The sequence below is a fragment of the Chanos chanos genome, chromosome 5 (genome assembly GCF_902362185.1).
Source record: "Chanos chanos chromosome 5, fChaCha1.1, whole genome shotgun sequence".
In the NCBI taxonomy this organism is placed as follows: domain Eukaryota; kingdom Metazoa; phylum Chordata; class Actinopteri; order Gonorynchiformes; family Chanidae; genus Chanos; species Chanos chanos.
The window spans coordinates 10,297,550-10,315,547 of NC_044499.1; the positions used below are offsets into that span (position 1 = coordinate 10,297,550).

At 41.3% G+C, this 17,998-nt stretch overlaps 1 protein-coding gene across 1 annotated transcript; it reads left to right on the forward strand.

Annotated features, from left to right (window-relative positions):
* Positions 1–1,264: 1,264 nt before the first annotated feature.
* Positions 1,265–15,946, forward strand: fam49ba (family with sequence similarity 49 member Ba). The gene is made up of 10 exons (XM_030774483.1): positions 1,265–1,340; positions 9,993–10,082; positions 10,324–10,445; positions 10,666–10,771; positions 12,877–13,013; positions 13,943–14,020; positions 14,871–15,067; positions 15,305–15,431; positions 15,568–15,638; positions 15,880–15,946. The coding sequence occupies exons 2-10, from the start codon at positions 10,010–10,012 to the stop codon at positions 15,944–15,946; spliced, it is 978 nt and encodes a 325-aa protein (XP_030630343.1). The 5' UTR covers positions 1,265–1,340; positions 9,993–10,009.
* The last annotated feature ends 2,052 nt before the right edge of the window (positions 15,947–17,998 follow it).

Here is a 17,998-nt window from a genome sequence, read left to right on the forward strand (position 1 = left end):
TCACACGGACCTGCGCACATGGACCAACATGTCATCTGCCAAAAGAAGTACAGGCAGTTTTTAAACTCTGGTCTGCATTACTGTGGAATGTGCATTGTTTTGTTCTTTGTTTGTTTTGTTTGTTTGGTTTTTTGCTTTTTTTTTTCTTTCCTTTTTTTAAATAGTTTTGTTTTGTGTGGAGGTTTATGCAGTGAGTGACTGACATGATTCAGAATGAACTTAATGTTGACCTCTTCTTCCTTGTCCTTACCAGGGAGACAAGTTTTTACTTTAGGTTTTTAACGTACTGGTGTTTTATTGAGAGACGGTGGATTAATGAATGCCTCCTGTATGATATTTGATGTTGATAGTATTTGACATTTATAGGTCTTAAGCACGTCAGTGTAAAAGGGAAAGGTTACTGGTCCCTTTGAGTGTAAGAAATAACTGAATATTTTCCTCTGTTTTATGGTATGTTAGTACAGTAGACCTAGTTATAACTAAGGGATAAACCACAGAAAAAAGTGCAAGATTGCAGTACAAGCAACAAGGTTGATACCCCACTGAAGAATGCAAGGGATAATGTTAAGTTGTGTCTATAAGTCACCTAATGTATCATTCCTGTATATTGTACATAGAGCCCCTGTAATGAGCCCATAATTGGACCAAATGTGTGCAATTCTGGTTAAGACCTCTGTCTGCAAGAATACAGAATCAATGTATTCCCCATCTCTGTCATCCATCAGTTAATGCTTGAATACATAAACAGTTTAGTGGCTATTTTCACGTTATAATGTGAAAGAACTGGATTAAATCCTAATGAAGGATTGAGGATGTGTGTTTTCTCACTGCTCATTCCCTGTCTTTTGGTTTGTCTGTGTTTGCTGCACTGTAAGTTTTGTCAGGAAGTAACTATACTTCTATCAAGTTTAATCTATCAATAAATATTTTATGTTGACATCAAATGCTCCTCGTTTGTAATCTTCTCCCACCATTATTCTCTTTTTACGTTTTTTTTTTTTTTTTTTGAAGAACCGCTTTCCACACGTGGAATGTGGGGTTAGTATGATGCAAAATTTGAAGACGGTTCATGAGCAGGGCCACAAATTCATTGACGCGCGTCATAGAGGAGGTATAATTACTCCACTTCCTCTCTATAAATCAATTCCTTTTATAGTGAAGGACTGCCTCTCTCTCGCGCTCAGAGTGCTGAAGAACCTGTGCAACTGACAGCATTTCGTATATGATTGGCCAACCCGGAAAATGTAGACACACGACACATCTTCAGCATGTTCCTTTGAGTTGTATCTACTTCGCGGCTTTTCTTATTTTTTGGGGGGACAGTTTTTTCAAGTTTTAAGGTAAGCCATGTATTTTATAAGATGTCGATTAAGACGAAGGGCTCAATCTGTTTGTTATTAAAACACATTATGCCTCTAGGCGTGTTGAACTCTATTGCATTGCAGAGCAATATGATACCGTCAAAGATTTGTGTTCCCACCTGGTGTACTTACTCGTGAAAGAGTGTTTTTTTTCGGTTTCTGTTTGAAGCCAGAGGTGTGCCGAAAGATAGCCTGAAAATGTCTTGGCTAATTTACGAGAAAAAAACCCCAAAACAAAAGTTGCATGCTAGAAAAGCACATTATAAAGCTTGACGCGCAAGTGAGCTCCTTGCCTTCTGATGAAACTGTTTGCTTTAGGAGTCATTTCGGTTCTTGAACATCTAAAACAGCAATATCAGCAGTGTTTGACCTGAGATAATGAATTTAACAATGTAACTAAATAAGTTTACCTCGTTAATATAGGTGATGTATTTCTCATAAACAAAACAAAGGGGCTTTGGGTTGGTTTATCATAGTTGAATTAAAACTGCAGTTATACGAACAGAAACAATAGTGCGAAAGGCGTTCTTCCTCTGTGTGAAGATAGACCATGCCACTTCCTGATTTTGTTTATTCAAAACACGCAGTTCTATCGCACAAGTTCCTTCATTTACAGTATTCAGCTCAGCCACAAACAATAAGTAAGAACTACCTGTTGTGAATGAAGGATTAGAGTACGCTTTTGTAAAAAGCAACAAGCCCAAATACGTACATGTGCACAACATAAATTAAAAGGGTAGCAGAGAAACCACAGGCCATAATAAGTTATATATACTGAAAAAAAGATCTCTCACATCCCCATAAAATTTGGTCATGTTCCAAAATGGTAATCCACACAATTTCAGAATCCTCTGCTATATTGTAAAACCTATTGTGCTTTTGTTTGTTTGTTTGTTTAAAAATATGTCATTAACATTTAGTACCATGTATTGTTACTGAAGTGATCATGGTATTATTATAGTGATCTAGCAAAATTTCCACCTGAAAATACATGCCTCTATATGGTCCTCCAACATTCCAACTTTGTCTTAACATTTTAAGCATGTTAGTTATAGTGAGTGCATGCAGTACATATCTGTGCATAGACATCTTATCTGCTGAAATTTTCTGTTAGGTGTAATTGTGCCTTATCTGTCACTGACTACAGAACCATGTATAGCTCTTCCACCCCGACTGTTTTGTCTAATAGCCTTACACACATTTTAATTGAACCAGGGGAGTCAAAATATTGACACTGACGCCTTCATTTTGTCTGTGCAGACCACAGTTCTTCTCTGCTTGAGGGGGAGTGTCACTGAGATATTTTGACTGCTGGCCTTTTTGAAAGAAGGTAGAAATTTGTATTGTGTTGTGTAGCACTCACACTGTCGTCCATTCAGATCTGATTGAGAGTGAAACTATTGCTGTACTCTTATAGTCATGTTGCAAATGTTCATGTAATGGAGCATCTGGTGTCACTGATGGTTTAGTCAAACCTTGTAGTCCTTTAATCAGAGGTATGAAATAATAGCTTTGTACCTCAGACTGCTTGTACACTCCCAGGTGCAAACATTAAATGCCAAAAGGGTAAATGGTAAAAAAAAAAGGTGTATGTGTTTAAACATACACCAGTACATTTAAGGAAATGAACTGGCGTTATCATTTGCTTTTTGCAAACTCCAAAACCCTGCGTTTTGTTTGGATCGGTCACAAACTGCACTGTACTCCACTTGTGAGTTCAAACAGCATGGTTTCTATGTAGTTCTTCGCTGTACGAGCACTTCCTCTGTGAAGTGCATTTCTCTATTATTGTGTTTGTACTTGGACCGAACACTCTGCAGCTCTCTGAGCAGCTGAAGGGACACTTTAATATGGCCTGAGGGCATGAACAGTTATCTGCAAAGCAGAGCTGATAAGAACTGCAATTAAAAAAGAAATTGCATATGTAATCATGTATAAGTTACGTAGTGTTTATTTGCAGTTGCTGAATTGGTTAACTGAAGATTGCCAAAGTCGGCGGGGCGTCACCGTTTGAAACTAGAAGTCTAGTGTGTTCGCTTTAGCGTGAAGGGTGAGAAAGTAGACGTTTGCTGAGGCAAAAAAGAAAAGAAAAGAAAAGAAAAAAAAAAAACCCAGGAAGTGAAGATGCACTTGAAGCGGGTTTCCTCTCCTACAGACAGACTGTAACGTATCTTACTGTTAGCATATCTCAGCTCATTCACACCTAACACATAAAATGGCTGTCTGTGTTTCACTGTATTTTGTTCAAGTGTTAGAGATGATTTCTTTCAAGTCAAATTTCGTAATCTCACAGAGAGTTGTGAGTTTTTTTTAAAACGCCTACACAACTCTTCTAAACTCTGTGGGAACAGTTAAATATGGTAATAAATTAAATGAGATAAACAGATTATGTTCCCTCAAAAAACACTGTAAACATGTTTGACACCTCACCGTTATTCTCCTCTGATGCTGAAATATCACATCTCACTCTACCGAGCCAAATCTCTCTTTTTAGGCATTTTAGGAACTTTTAGGCATTATAATCCCATCCTCGACAATGAAGTGTATACAAATGGCATCGTCCACAAACGTGGTCTCTTGAAGTTTGTGTGCTCAACATGTACTAATGAGGGTAGAGAGAGAACATGCAATATATTTTCCACACAGGTTACATGCATTAATAAGGATGCCTTTTTGAAGATAATTGGCACCCATACGTTTATGCCTCGAACACACTACTTGATTGCACTCTCAGAAAAAGTATTGATGGTAAGAGAGTACGTTCTAGTTCCATACTTCCAGGCATCTCTCGTCATTGCAGTAAGGGGGAACAGTGTGAGTTCGACGGTAATGATAAACACAAAAAAACGCAGAGATCCTGTCTCGGGGAAAAACAGCCTGTGAGAACCGAGGAGAACCTGTAGATGAGAGTGGAGCACGGCAGGGGAGACAAGGACTTGTGTAGTCATGTCGGTGGAAGCGTGTTCTCACAGGCCTGCGAGCTTCACGTCACATTGGCTCCGTCTTGTCTCAGCCTGTGGCATTTTTCCATGCTCCTTTTTCTTCACTTTCCGTGTTCTGTGGATCCATCATTTCAGTCAGCGCTGCGGCCTGCTCTCCATTCGTTTCCAGACGGGAATGTATTTTCGGCGTTTGAATTAGTTAGTCCTACCCCAATAACTCTTCGGTGCTACTTTTCCTTGTGGCCCTGCTACAAGACGTCCAGCCATTTAGTGAATTGAAATCTGAATAGCTCAGTTTAAGACAGAATTTTCATATCTGTAACCTGAATTGTGGGCGTAATCCAAAGTGACTACTGATGAGACAGAGCAGCTAGACAAGAGAAAAGACAGTGTCTATTTCAAGCGCTGAGTGAAGTCAGCAGGGATATTGAACCTATATAAGGCATGCCACAAAACATGAGACTTTCAGGCGACTGAGCCAAGCAAGGAAACAAAACGAAAGAACAAACGATTTCTTAAAAGCCACAGAATGATGGAGTCAAAGATAAGAAAAGTCAGTTATTACTCACGGCTCACGTCTGACAGCATTAAAGTCCTGTTTGTCATTTGGTATTCGCTTAATGCTTATTTCACTGTTAATAAAATATAGCACCACTATTCATAAAAAGAACAAAGGAAAAAGTGATGAGTGAAAATGAAAACGTGTGCTGCAATGTTCCCCCTTAGTGTTACAGCTGCATTATTTAAGAAGTGCAGTTTTTTAATAACCACAAGGTGGCAGAGTATAACCTAATTCAAATTTTGCTCTTTCTTCTTGCTTAAGACTGCAATATGAGGGACCTGTCATTTTAAATTCATTTTATTTTAGTGGTTAGATCATTTTTGTTGGTAATTTTTTTTTTTTTTTGACCTTTGAAACTGTATTACTAATTTATGAGTTATTACTGAGAAAAGAAATCAAATTTAAATGTTTTGACTAAAACAGACACATGATACTCAATTATGTTCGTATTAATTTGTCTTTTGATAAAAACTACGTTTGTTAAAAATATATTGGTGGATTTATGTTCACACAACTGGCCTAAAACAATAAGATGTTCAATGCTGATTTAAGATAGGACTTTGTATTTGGGTGTGGTTAGCCTGCAGCTTGAAGTCTGGAGACATTACAGATGCACCCTATGCTGATTTCTGCCATCTTCCTGTGATTACACACTCATATGCAGAAATGCGAAATTTCAGAATGTCAAAATAAATAATCATGGCGAAGGAAAATGGTGAACTTTGATCATCTGTAGTATTCCAGTGTATGAACTCAGTCACAGTCTGCTATACATGTCTTACTTAGTGTGTCATTTTGTGCTATCACAGCTGTTTGTGAAGTTTTCAGTAGTCGCACATACACTTATGACCGCCAGTGAAGTGGTAAAAGGTCTTTACAGGTAATAGATCATTTAAGAACTTCAGCCTCAGTATTTTTTGTGGCCATGAGTTTTGTCTCACTGATACAGACAAGGTGTCCTCTAACTAACCCAGAAGTAGAGACTGAATACATAGAAATTCATTACAGATAGGAATGAAATTGGAGCATTGGGGCGAGGCTTTGCAGGTTAAATGTGATGATTTACTTACACATTCCACTAGGGGGCGATGAGAGCCCGCCACTAAAGTCGCTTCTGTTTGTTTTGAGTGCAGTCCCTCGAGTGGCTCTAAATTCTCCACCCTGACCTTAATTTTATGTGAAACTCAAAAACACACAAGAGAGGGGATGATACTGCTCTTATACAGGTCATGGTAGTCACAGTATTGTACTGTGGTACTGTCATTTTCAATAAGTGTACTTTATGAAGTGAGATAGATGAGTATCACATTTTTTTTTTTTAGTGTTATGACGACACCGTCATAACACTATTAATTGGGGAGAGGTCACAACAGTGTCAACAGTATCAACAGTGAGACAGATTGTTGGTGTGCTCAGCTATAGATGTTCAATCTGAAATTAGGGCTTGTCACTAACACCTTAGATTTGTGCCTCTGAGGGCACTCTGTGGCAGAAGTGTGTGTGTGTGTGTGTGTGTGTGTGAGTGATGCTCCTCTTGTAGCTGGAGGGAGTGGCGGGCAGTGAATTTGTGCCCTAGTACTGTTTGTCCATGATCCCTTTGGGTGAAGCGGTTGTGATGTTCAGGTTCATCTGAAGTTCAGATACGCTTCCAGCACAGGTTAGTCTGGGGAGATGGGTCTCCATGGTGGAGTCTGTCGCAGGGAGTGTATCTAAGCTACAGTAATTACACTGAAGCAAAAGAAAAAGAGGGGGGAAAATTTAAACTAAAAGATGTTGTGAGACGGACACAGACATATCACAGTCTTTGAACATTCACTCTCTGCTCAGATCTCTGTGGAGTATGGGATGACAGTGTATATATTATCACGTTCTTGATGCGCGAACTCTGTCATGATTAAAGTATGCTGTAACTGGGCTCGGAATGTTTGCCACGTGTCTGGTTTTTTTTTTTTTTTTTTTGAAGTTATCCGTTTCCTCAAAGTAATATTGAGTGAAAAGACAAACTGCTCTGACTCATCTTTAATCTGGACGTCCTCTGGGACGGGGACAGGACTGTGGATGGAAATAGAGGGATGTGTCATGTTTTCTGGTACGGAAGGAACTGCGGTGACTCATCACCGATGCTGGAGGGATTTGGTCATATCGCAGTCGGGCTGCCCTGCATTCCTGTGCCCTGGCGTGGTGACCTCCGGACGGGGTTCCTGTGTTTTTTTGCTCACTGTGAGAGATAAGGCGCAGGTTTTGGGGTGGGTGTGTGTAGTGAAAGAGTAGAAACTCCTAAGGGCACAAATACTGGGACACATCGGCTCCTGTGTCTTGTTGGAGGACCCTAGTGTCACATCTGGACTGTAGCAACAGCCTGACTTCTCTGTCACGGCAGGGGAGGAGTGATGGACGTGGCCCTGGGGGGCACTGATCATTTTCTGTCGTCTGCACGATAGTCAGTTACTTATCCGCTACACATGCAAACTCACAGTATAAGTCATGTAAATTGATAAGGATTGTGTAATACGCATATCAACAGCAAATCATATTGACCAATTTGAAATCTACTAAGTACCTCGATGTGTTAAAATGTCTAACTTTAAACATATTATCTATGAATATTTGTATTTTATAACTAGGACACACAGCTCTGCAAATGTGTGGGGGTGTGTGTGTGTGTGCGTGCGTGCGTGTATGTGTGTCGTTATGCCAGCAGGGGGGTATTGGTGCCAGTCTTGCTTTCCGCCCTGTTTGCCTAGGGCACCCTGCAGCATTCTCAGTCTATCCTCAGCTCACAGGGGAGGTTAACGCTATAACGCTAACACAGCGTGGCATGGCACCGGGAGAATCTGGGTCAAGTGGAGTACTGCTGCTTTTCCCTGCACTGCGGAGCCTTGCCTGTGCCCACGTGACGAACCCCCGCCCCCCCCCAACCCCCCACCCTGCTGAACTGTGTGTGAGTGTTTGCAGAAGGGAGGGGGGGGGGGTGGGAGAGAGAAAAAGGGCGGGGTCGATGTCTCCCACTGGCTGAGCAGGAGTAGTAGTAGTAGTAGGGTGGGCACGTGGACACACACGCTCCGTGGCTGCTGAGACATGCTGTCGGTGCTGCAGTGGTGAGACTGCACTGCATCCACACCCTGTAACCAGTACTCTCCACTCTCATTGCCATAACTGTGCTGGATTTATTGATCAAACCACAAAACAGAGCGATAGAAGCTTGAATGTGAGTCACTTAGGCACATCAGAGATGTCTCAGGCCTGTATTTATGAATTTCCATAATTGTGGTTTAAGGTTGATTCAGTTTTTTAATTTTGTTTTGTTTTGTTTTGTTTTGATTTTTTTTTATCATCAAGATCAAAGCATACATCTGTAAAATGGTGTTGTGCGTAGACAGGATAATTTATATTCAAAGTATTTATCTGATTTAAAACCCAAACATTACGGGTTAACATCTGACAGTGTGTTTTTCTTTAATGGCCTGTTTTTATTACAAACAGTTGATCAACAGATGTAGTGATGGAGTTGCTATAAAAAGATCAAAAAAAAAAAAAAAAGAAAAAAGAAAAAAAAAAAGACTCCTAATGTGTTTCAGCATTCATGTGTCTCGTTCTGTTCCCTCAAACGCTATTCTGCCACACAAGAAGCCACTCACTCTTTCTTGTTTTTTGAAACCTGAACCTCTTTCAAGTGTAGCACTCATTATTCAATTATTCAAGTCTTTGGGATATCATGTACCCTACTCTACTCCTGCCTCACTACTCTGCTCTTATTGGTTGCTGGGTTGTTTTTAGTTGAGAGAGCTTTTTTGGGCTCCATGGAAACAGCAGAATGTTCAGTTCCCTGTCTTAGCCAATGAGAATGTAAGGGTGGGGAGGCAGCAGTCAAATAAGCAGCCTTCATCCTATTGTACCCTCCCCCCACCTGGGGCAGGCAAAGCTGACAGGGGAGCTTTTGGGGTTCAAGGCAGATACAGTAGTAAGTAGTACTCACCATCCTCTGTGGCGTAGACTGAATGTGTGAAAGCATCACTCACACACTCCTCACACAGACACACACACACACACACACACACAGATGCTCAGAGGCACAAATGCACAGACGCATACACACTCACATTCTCACACACACACACGCACGCGCGCGCACACACACACATGTACAGCCATCCTGAGCTGTGGGTCATTAAGGCATTGCGCCATACTGTTTGATCTAGATTTCATTACCTTTTGACAGCATTGAATAATCTGGAGGGTTAGAGGGTTAATGCAATGGATCAGCCCACATCTTACCATGATACTTTAACACTTTTCTTTTAATGTATCTAATGTATCTATGAAATGCTAATTTGAGTGCTTATTAGAAGTACGGATTCTTAGAAGCTCTTGAAATGGGTTGGCATGTTGCTTTTAATCTAAATTAAATCTTGGCAGAAGAGGCACCCTGATTTAGGCGAATGTGATTTCAGCTTCTAAGTGCTTTTGGGAAAATGACTCCCTTACATGGTCATGTAATGACTGCTGTCTCCTGCATGATGATAGTATACAGTCACTGAGGAGAGAGCTGATTCAGGTTAAAATAATTCATTTTTTATAGGACAACTTTCCTTTACTGTGTGTAAGCACGGCAGTAGTGAAGTGGGTGGGTCACGTTTCACCCTTAACCATGCTTCACACTACAGCAGGTCACTGCAGGGACAGCTAGTCTGCCAGGGGGCAGTACAGCATTAGAGCAGGGTGAGCTTGCTACCTAGCATGTATGTAATAAATTCAACTTCTTCTTGTGTTTGAGAGACCCAATGTAGCATTGTTTTGGGATGCACTCTCTTTCCCTGGAGTACCCTTAGCAGATGTTCCTTGTCACATTCACACATGTGGCCAGATGTTGCCATGTTAGGACAGGTGGCAGGTCAGTTTGTCTCCAGGAGACAAGGGATGCAGACAGAAAGAGACAAACATATGAATATTACAGTGTGTCTGCTCTCCCTCTCTCTGACACTTACACGCAAGCACGCACGCACACACACACACACACACAGACCCAAGCATGCATATACAGTTTAACACAACGAACCCTACGTGAAAGTTTGGGATGATGTTGAATAAAGAGTTTCTTTCTTCTCTCTTATGTCATAATGTCTTTAGGTTTCTGATTGGTCAGCATGGGGAATCTGATCAAAGTTCTGACAAGGGACTTAGACAATAACGCTGGGAACTTCTTCCTGGACTTTGAAAGTAAGTTCAAGTGCTTATTTTATACTATTCTAATGCAACTGTGTCGTTCTCTTTTGACACGGTCTACTACGACAGCACACACTAAAAAAACCCCAAAACAAAACAACTCTCTGTTGCTAAGGTCAAGCACAAATCAGGAGAGCCATTACAGAACCATCACATTTTTCACCTGAATCTTTCAAGTCATGCTAATTGAGCTGACCCCTGCTGTCCTGATCCCCTGGCTGTCTCTCATCTTTAGATGCACAGCCCACAGAGACGGAGAGGAAGGTGTGGGATGAAGTAAACAAAGTGTTGACGGAGGCAGAGGCAATTCTTAATGACCTGCAGTCTTATAGCGGAGCAGGGGAAGCCATCCGACAGGTAACACAGGCAGCGCCTACAACAGCTTTATTGAAATAAGTCCCCAAAACGAAAAGCGAAACGGAAACTGTTTAAAATGATGAATGATGTTCCTTTTTATGTTTTTTTATCACAGAAACACATCTGTTCTCCAGTTCAGAAATGCGCAGTGATTGTGATTGTCTAGTATTTGACTGAATGTGGGGTTTTTTTCTGCTTGTTTGTTTGTTTGTTTGTTCAGGCTATACAGCAGCCAAATGATGACAGTGTGCAGGAAAAGGCCTGGGCCACTGTGGTCCCACTAGTGGGAAAACTGAAGAAGTTTTACCTGTTTTCTATGAAACTGGGTAAGCGCTTCCACGAGCTAAACTCAAAAACACACACGGGAACGGCTGTATTGTCTCGGCTGGTTATCAGAAAGCTCCTTCCACAAGTTCACATCACAAAGTATCTGCATTTTCATATGGCAGAAAATATGTAAATATGCTCATGAAATTTGATTGTACTCATTTCCCCACGTTAATATGTTAAGATGTGGCGCTGTATGAATGATTTCTCGAAGGGATATGTGTTCTACTAACCCACTTTGCATTTTTATTGGCTAATACAGAGAATGTGACCGGCTCGGCTTTCAGATTGTACACATTGTGGTTTGTAGCGTCGCGCTTGAACTGAGAGGCTATGACGTAAATCCTGATCTTGTTTGTTAAATGAATCATCCTCATCTGATTAAACTGCGTTAATACACGTGTCAACTCTGAGCCGTAGTAAGTTACATAACCTTGACTACCCATGCGCTGCAGCGTGTCTCGCCATCATACTCTTTCCATCTGTCTCTTTCCCTCTCTTCCAGACCCTTATGATAAGTTGGAGAATCTTCCTTCAAACTCACATACCATGTTATGATTGTCATTTTTGTTAAGTTTTGAGGGCTTTTGAATGTTGCAATACATGGATATGTGCGGTGCGACGATTATTGTAACTCGTCATAATATTTAATGCGCCGTTTTGTATGTTTAGGTATGGAGGGGTAGGTATTGGTATTGTCTCTCTGAGGCTCATGCCATTATGATGTGCATGTTAATATTTTGCTCTTTTTATTATGCGGTGCATGCTAGCGGCTCATGCTCATGTAGAACTAGCCCTAAAGCAAAGCATCAGTGCGTCTTAATTGGATTAGCGCGTTCCTCAGGCGAGACGAATCACTGTTACCTCATCTACCACAACAAGACACTGTTCTCATGATCTGAGTCTGCTTCGACGTGATTGTTTTTTTCCCATACTCGGGCTCTCATGCTAGTTGAATCCTTTTTTTTTTTTTTTTTTAATTAAAATGTGTATTTATTTAAGATAAGTCTTTGGGGGTTTTATGTATTTGTTGACCGCCGAGTGACGCTAGTGCTAGTTGTTCATCTGTCAGTATTGTGGGAAGTTGGGTCATGAGGAAAGTCCCGTTGTGCTGTGTGCCTCTTTCCAGAACGATTTTTAAAAAAAAAAAACAAAACGTGAATGGGTCAATATTACTAAACACTCAAACTATTTTTTTCTAACTGCTTTGATACATTCTACTTTCATCTGCACACCTGATGTACTAAGTAAATGGTGATTCAGGTGAAATTCCTGAATAGAGTTAAAAGTGTGCGTGTGTGTGTGTGTGTGTGTGTGTGTGTGTGTGGGCAGACCAAAGGTACCACTACACCTCTGTTATTTTAGGCCCGTTGGGTGCTGCCCTGTGATTCACTTGGTCGGAATGAGGCCTCCATATGAAGAATTAGGTCATGACCTAATTAACCATGACATATCCTCTAATCACACATAGAGAACAACTAAAGGCAGCTAACTCTACAGGGGAGGCAGCACTGAGCCATCAAAGCACTAGGCTAAACTCCACATCTCCCTGTTGGGCTCAGAGATTTGTAGTGGTCTGCCAGGAACCTGACTGCATCGTGAAAAATGCATGTGGATGTGATTTTGAAATGTTAAGTGTCTCTCTGGTTTCCTTCTGCACCGCTACAATTTTGAATTGCGATTTTGTTTACCCTGCTATGGTCATTTACACTTCTAAATGATGTCACCACATCTAAGTTCAATTTTATAGTCTTGTTTCAGAGAAATGGGGAAAAATAGGGGAAAACATTTTTTTTTTTTTTTTGAACTCGTACCATTCTGTGACTATATTTCAATCGCTCTTTCTCCATACAACTATCGCCATCTGTTTAATTTCACTCCTCATTTACAGTATCATTGCCTCACTTTCCCTTGTCCACATTCCCATGTTCATTCATCATTTCCTTCATTATAGCATCACTGTCCTGTACTCTGTCATTAAAGTTATCCATCCATCCACCCATCCATCCCTCCATCCACCCATCCATCCATCCATCCATCTCTAACAACAATCTATTTTCCACCCCTCCACCCCATCCCCCCTGTCTTTTTTTGTCTCATGCAGAGCAAGCATTGCATGACTTGCTGAGATTCCTGACGAGCACGCACTGCAGTCCCACGCAGCACCTGGAGCAGGAGCAGGCTTTGGCTCGCCAGTTTGCAGAGATCCTCCACTTCACGCTGCGCTTCGACGAGCTCAAGGTAACCAGTATGCCCGAGGTCACGCCGCTCCCTTCACGCTGTGCTGAGAGTTACGGGGGAGCGCTCGGCCTCTGATGGCACACTAAAGAATCCTCAGCGTCACGCTCCCCCATATTCCTACTCTATCCTCTCCCTTTCTCTCCTCCTGGAGCAGCTCAATCAGAAAAGAACTGAAGAGTGAGTGAAAAGGAATTGGGGTGGGGGTGAGGGGTGGTGTTAAGAGGCAAAGGTGAGTTATAGAACAGCAGAAGGAAAAAAAAGACTGGCATGAAAAGGATAAAGACGACAAGAAAAGCCAGTATTGCTGAACAGGAGAAACAGTAATGAGCAGGAGAGAGAGAGAGAGAGAGAGAGAGAGCGGGAGAGAAAGAGAAAGAATGAAAGTTAAAAAGAGAATCTGCGAGTGACAATCCTCAAGTGCACAAAGCAGAGGGAGAACTTAGAGCAGTAGAGAGAATTGTTAGAAATCCACATAGCAGAAGTTGGTGGAGTTTGAATCTGTTTTCTAGTTGTGAAGGCGCTTCTCTCATTAGTAAACCCAGTAAAACGTAGAAGCTCTGGAGAATTTGTTCAATTTTTGGAGCCCCCTAAAACTGAGTCTTCATGATCTGACTCCACAGCTGTTCTACAACAGCTATTTTACCACTGTCTGTATTTATATGCATTATGTTCTCAATGAGAAAACAAGGCACCTCATTTGAAGTCAGTGACGTTTGACGTTACATGATGTTGCTCTGATTAAGGAATCACTAATTCACAATGATATTCATAATGTCATAATTAAAGAACAACAACGACAAAAAAAATCAATCCGGCCGCATCGTTTTCATCCCAGCACAAACCTTATGAAGAAACATAAGCCTGTTTGCCAGTGTGAGCGGAGCAGCAGGAAAAAATTCACCCACCATCTTTGCTAATTGTGCTTTCAGATGACCAACCCTGCCATTCAGAATGACTTCAGCTACTACAGGAGGACCCTGAGCCGCATGCGAATCAACAATGTTGCAGTAAGTTCAGCTTTCTCTCTCTCTCTCTCTCTCTCTCTCCGTCTAGCTCTCATATGAAAATGAGTCTTATTCCAGAGGGGCTTTTGTTTTAGTTATGTCCCATTTTGCAGGGTCAGGGGTTAATGAAGGCTATTCCGTTCTGTCATGCTCTGGATCATTATGTATCAGAGAGCACTACAAGGTCCTGACTCAGGAAAATACGGAATTTTCTCTCCCTCATTTGCTTAGATTTTCACCTCATTTTCATTTTTCTGCTCTCTCGCTTTTTCTCTTTTCCTCTTTGCCTCGAACCAGCTTATTTCAACTGACTTCACAGAAAAAGGAGTAACAAGCGGGTTCAGCAGATGTAAGAGAGAGATCGCGTGCAAACGATTTCAACCTCATCATTAGATGCTCTCTCATGTACCTGATGTATTGTCATGGGACATCCCAGCAGGAGACCAGACAGGGGCTTGTTGACCTTGCCTGCCCAATTAAACATTTCCACGGCTCAGTGTAATTAGGAGAGGGCCGATTTAATGAAACATGGATGATGGCGTTGTAAAACACGTTTTTGCGCGTAGACATCTGCTTGCATATTCGGTGTGGGATAACAGCGGATTTGATTTTTAAATGCGTCCGTAAATGGAAAAATACCTCATTTGCATAAACGAAGAAACCGTATCCCACTGAATTCCATTCAGCTCTCATGACCAACGGCTATAACAAGAAGAAAGAAAAAAGAGAAGTAGATGAACCCACTCAAAAAGCATCTGTTGCACTACTCTTAAAAGTGCATTTTCATTTCTAAATCAGCAGCTCGTCCCTTTCACCGTTTCATGTTTACGTATTGAAATAACTTCTCTTACAGGTAGAGGGACAAAACGAGGTGGACAACGAGATGGCCAATCGGATGTCTCTCTTTTATGCCGACGCCACGCCCATGCTGAAAACATTAAGCGCGGCCACCACAAAGTTTGTCTCAGATAACCACGATTTACCCATAGAGAACACAACAGACTGTCTCAGTACGATGGCAAGCGTATGTAAAGTCATGCTGGAAACGCCGTAAGTTCAGTCTATTGACTGCATATTCATATTTTATACCGCACATCAGTTTATGGCTGTAAGCAAGAATGAGGCGTTTTATCTTGAGCCACGATAAATTATTACCGTTTTATAATTATTTAATTACGTTATATGTGTGCACTTCACGCTGTATGTGTGTCAAGTTGAGGTCCAGTTTGAATTTTGGTTTTTGTTTTTTTTTTTTTGTTTGTTTTTTCTCTGTTGCTATGTGACCAGGGAGTACCGCACTCGGTTCACCAATGAGGACACGGTGCTGTTCTGTTTACGTGTGATGGTGGGCGTGATTATTCTGTATGATTATGTTCACCCTGCGGGAGCCTTCGTCAAATCCTCCAAAATTGACGTAGGTTCTGTTTTCGTGGCGTGACCCTTATCACCATGTTGTAAATGAATTAGACGGTAATACCAGGACATGATCCTGAATGTGTCTCTTTCTCTCTCTCTTTTTTTGTTTGTTTGGTTTTTTTTTTTTGAACCAGATGAAAGGATGCATCAAAGTCCTGCGGGATCAGCCACCCAACAGTGTGGAGGGTCTTCTTAACGCTCTCAGGTCTGTATGCTCCCATGCTGTGACAGTGATGAAGTGCAGGGAAGTTTTCTGTTCTGTATTATTACAAGGTTTTTCTACACCGCTATAGATGTATAGATGGTACATGGTACAAAATAACAATTCAAGTAAGTCCGTAAGTAAGTGTATAAGTGTTATTAAGGATTCAGTTATAAGAGGATGAATAAACTGCTAGATACATTTCCCATTACTGAGCTGTTTTTCTTATTTGTTTCACGCGCAGGTATACAACAAAGCATTTGAACGATATAACTACCTCCAAGCAAATAAAAAATATGTTGCAAGTTTGACTGTGTTCGAGGCACCATATCGGAACATTTCAGTGGTGGAGCGTGGTCCCCGACAAGCAGTCAACAGAGAGCTATTGCAAAGTAGTACAACCAAATGTGTTTTTTTTTTTTTTAATGCTGTTAGAAAGGCCATTTATCGAGTGGCAGCTATTAGTGAACACTGCTGTATTATTTGGAGTTTTGACTTGTGTAATTGTTGTTGTGTGTGTGAGTGTTTTTTTTGTTTTTTTTTAATTTTTAAATTTTTAATTTTGGTTTGCGTGTGTGTTTTTTTTTTGTTTCGTTTTTTTTTTTAAATTCTGTCAGATTCAAACAAATGTGACTGGAAGAGAGTACAGCCTCTCGTCTTGTGTCTTAACGCTTCGTAAGAATAGTGAACGTAGTTTTTATGATTGACTGAATATTTGAATAACTGTTTTGATCTGTCTGTTTTCAATGCATTGTATGTTGCATAACTATCTACTTTTCTAATTACATTTTTGTGCTCTAACTTCAGATGTGAGATCTGTTTTATTTTTTACTCTCGATCCATTTGTCCTTTCAAACTCAGACTTTCCAAATGTTCAAGTTTTCTTTGTTGGTTTTACTTCCCACAGACATTCTGAATAACGCACTGCTTCACTCTCACCATGTTGCAGTGCTTTATCATTTGCCAAAATTGTACATTCTAAACCCACATCCTTTTTACTAACGCAGTCATTCAGTTACTCATAGGAGTTCCTCATTCATGTCTGGTTATAACTACCAAACCCCTGAGTCCTTGGTCTTTCTGCTTTTCCCATCATCCAAGGCTCCCATTGGACAGTGAGCAACAGCTGTATTGAAGTTGAGGAAATGTTTTTCTTCACACACACACACACACACATACACACATACACATACACACGTACATGCATGCACACACACTCAAACACATTTACTTTGTAACAATACCAGCTGTCTGTTCCAGCCCACAATTCCAACTTTTATCCAAAGCAGATGGAATGTTGAGAGTATTCTGTCTGCCAATTGGCCATTTAAGGTCAGCTGACTGCTCTTTGGATTAGTCCCCACAGAGGAGGAGAATGGGGCTCTAGTCCCACATTATCCTGAGCAGGAAGTAGGGGCTTACTATAGCAGTGTGAGTAATGCATTCCATGCTCCGGCAATCCCATTCCGTGTTTGATTCAAGACACTGTGGAAACTCTATCCAAACCGCCTTGGAGTGAGAAAGCACTACTTAACACTAGTACCGTCATCCAGTGTGCGTTGTGTCTATGACCTCTGTTTATAGTCATACTGGATGCATCAGAAACTTGGACTGGGACGCACACTCCATTTTCACTGCTCATCAGGTTTCGCTCTGTTTGTGTGTGTGTGTGTGTGTGTCAGTGCCGCATACATTTTTTCCTCCCGTAGTGGATGTGATCTTTGTCCTCTCTGTCCCCTCTCTGGCTCGGAAGTGCGCTGTTTTTTTAATGGCTTTCCTGGTGGACACAGTCACTTTTCCCAGGAGGCTGGTAGAGAGCCAAATCCCTGCTTATGTACTCTTCCTCTCTGTCTGCTCAAACAATGACAGAAACCAACAATGACTTCCTGTCAATAACGCTATGTATGTGAGCCATGATTCCAGTGCGCTATCTCCCAGTAAGGCCACATTAACAGAGACCAGACACCATATGCTCATCTGATTACCCACTGAGGTCCCATGCATGCTGTTGTCAGCACAAACAAATAAGCAAAGTCACAGAGGACGCAGGGCACGATGTTCCTCTCCGTCAACAAACATGTATCTCATCCCTAAACCAATCAGTTAATTATCTCTATTATAATTTTAGCATTGTCTCTGAATTATGTTTTCGGCGGGAGTGAAATACCCTAAAGCTGGACCGGGCTGTGGAAAGATTCTAAGTCGGGCTCAGTGACTCACGTCACTCAAATGTTTGGATTAAGTGAGTCAGCTGACTCCTCGATCAATACACCCTGGCAGGACTCTATCACATCCTGTTAAGGAAAGTATGGTATCCACTACTGCCTCTGCACATAGAAAATAGCATATCCCTGTCTGTTTGT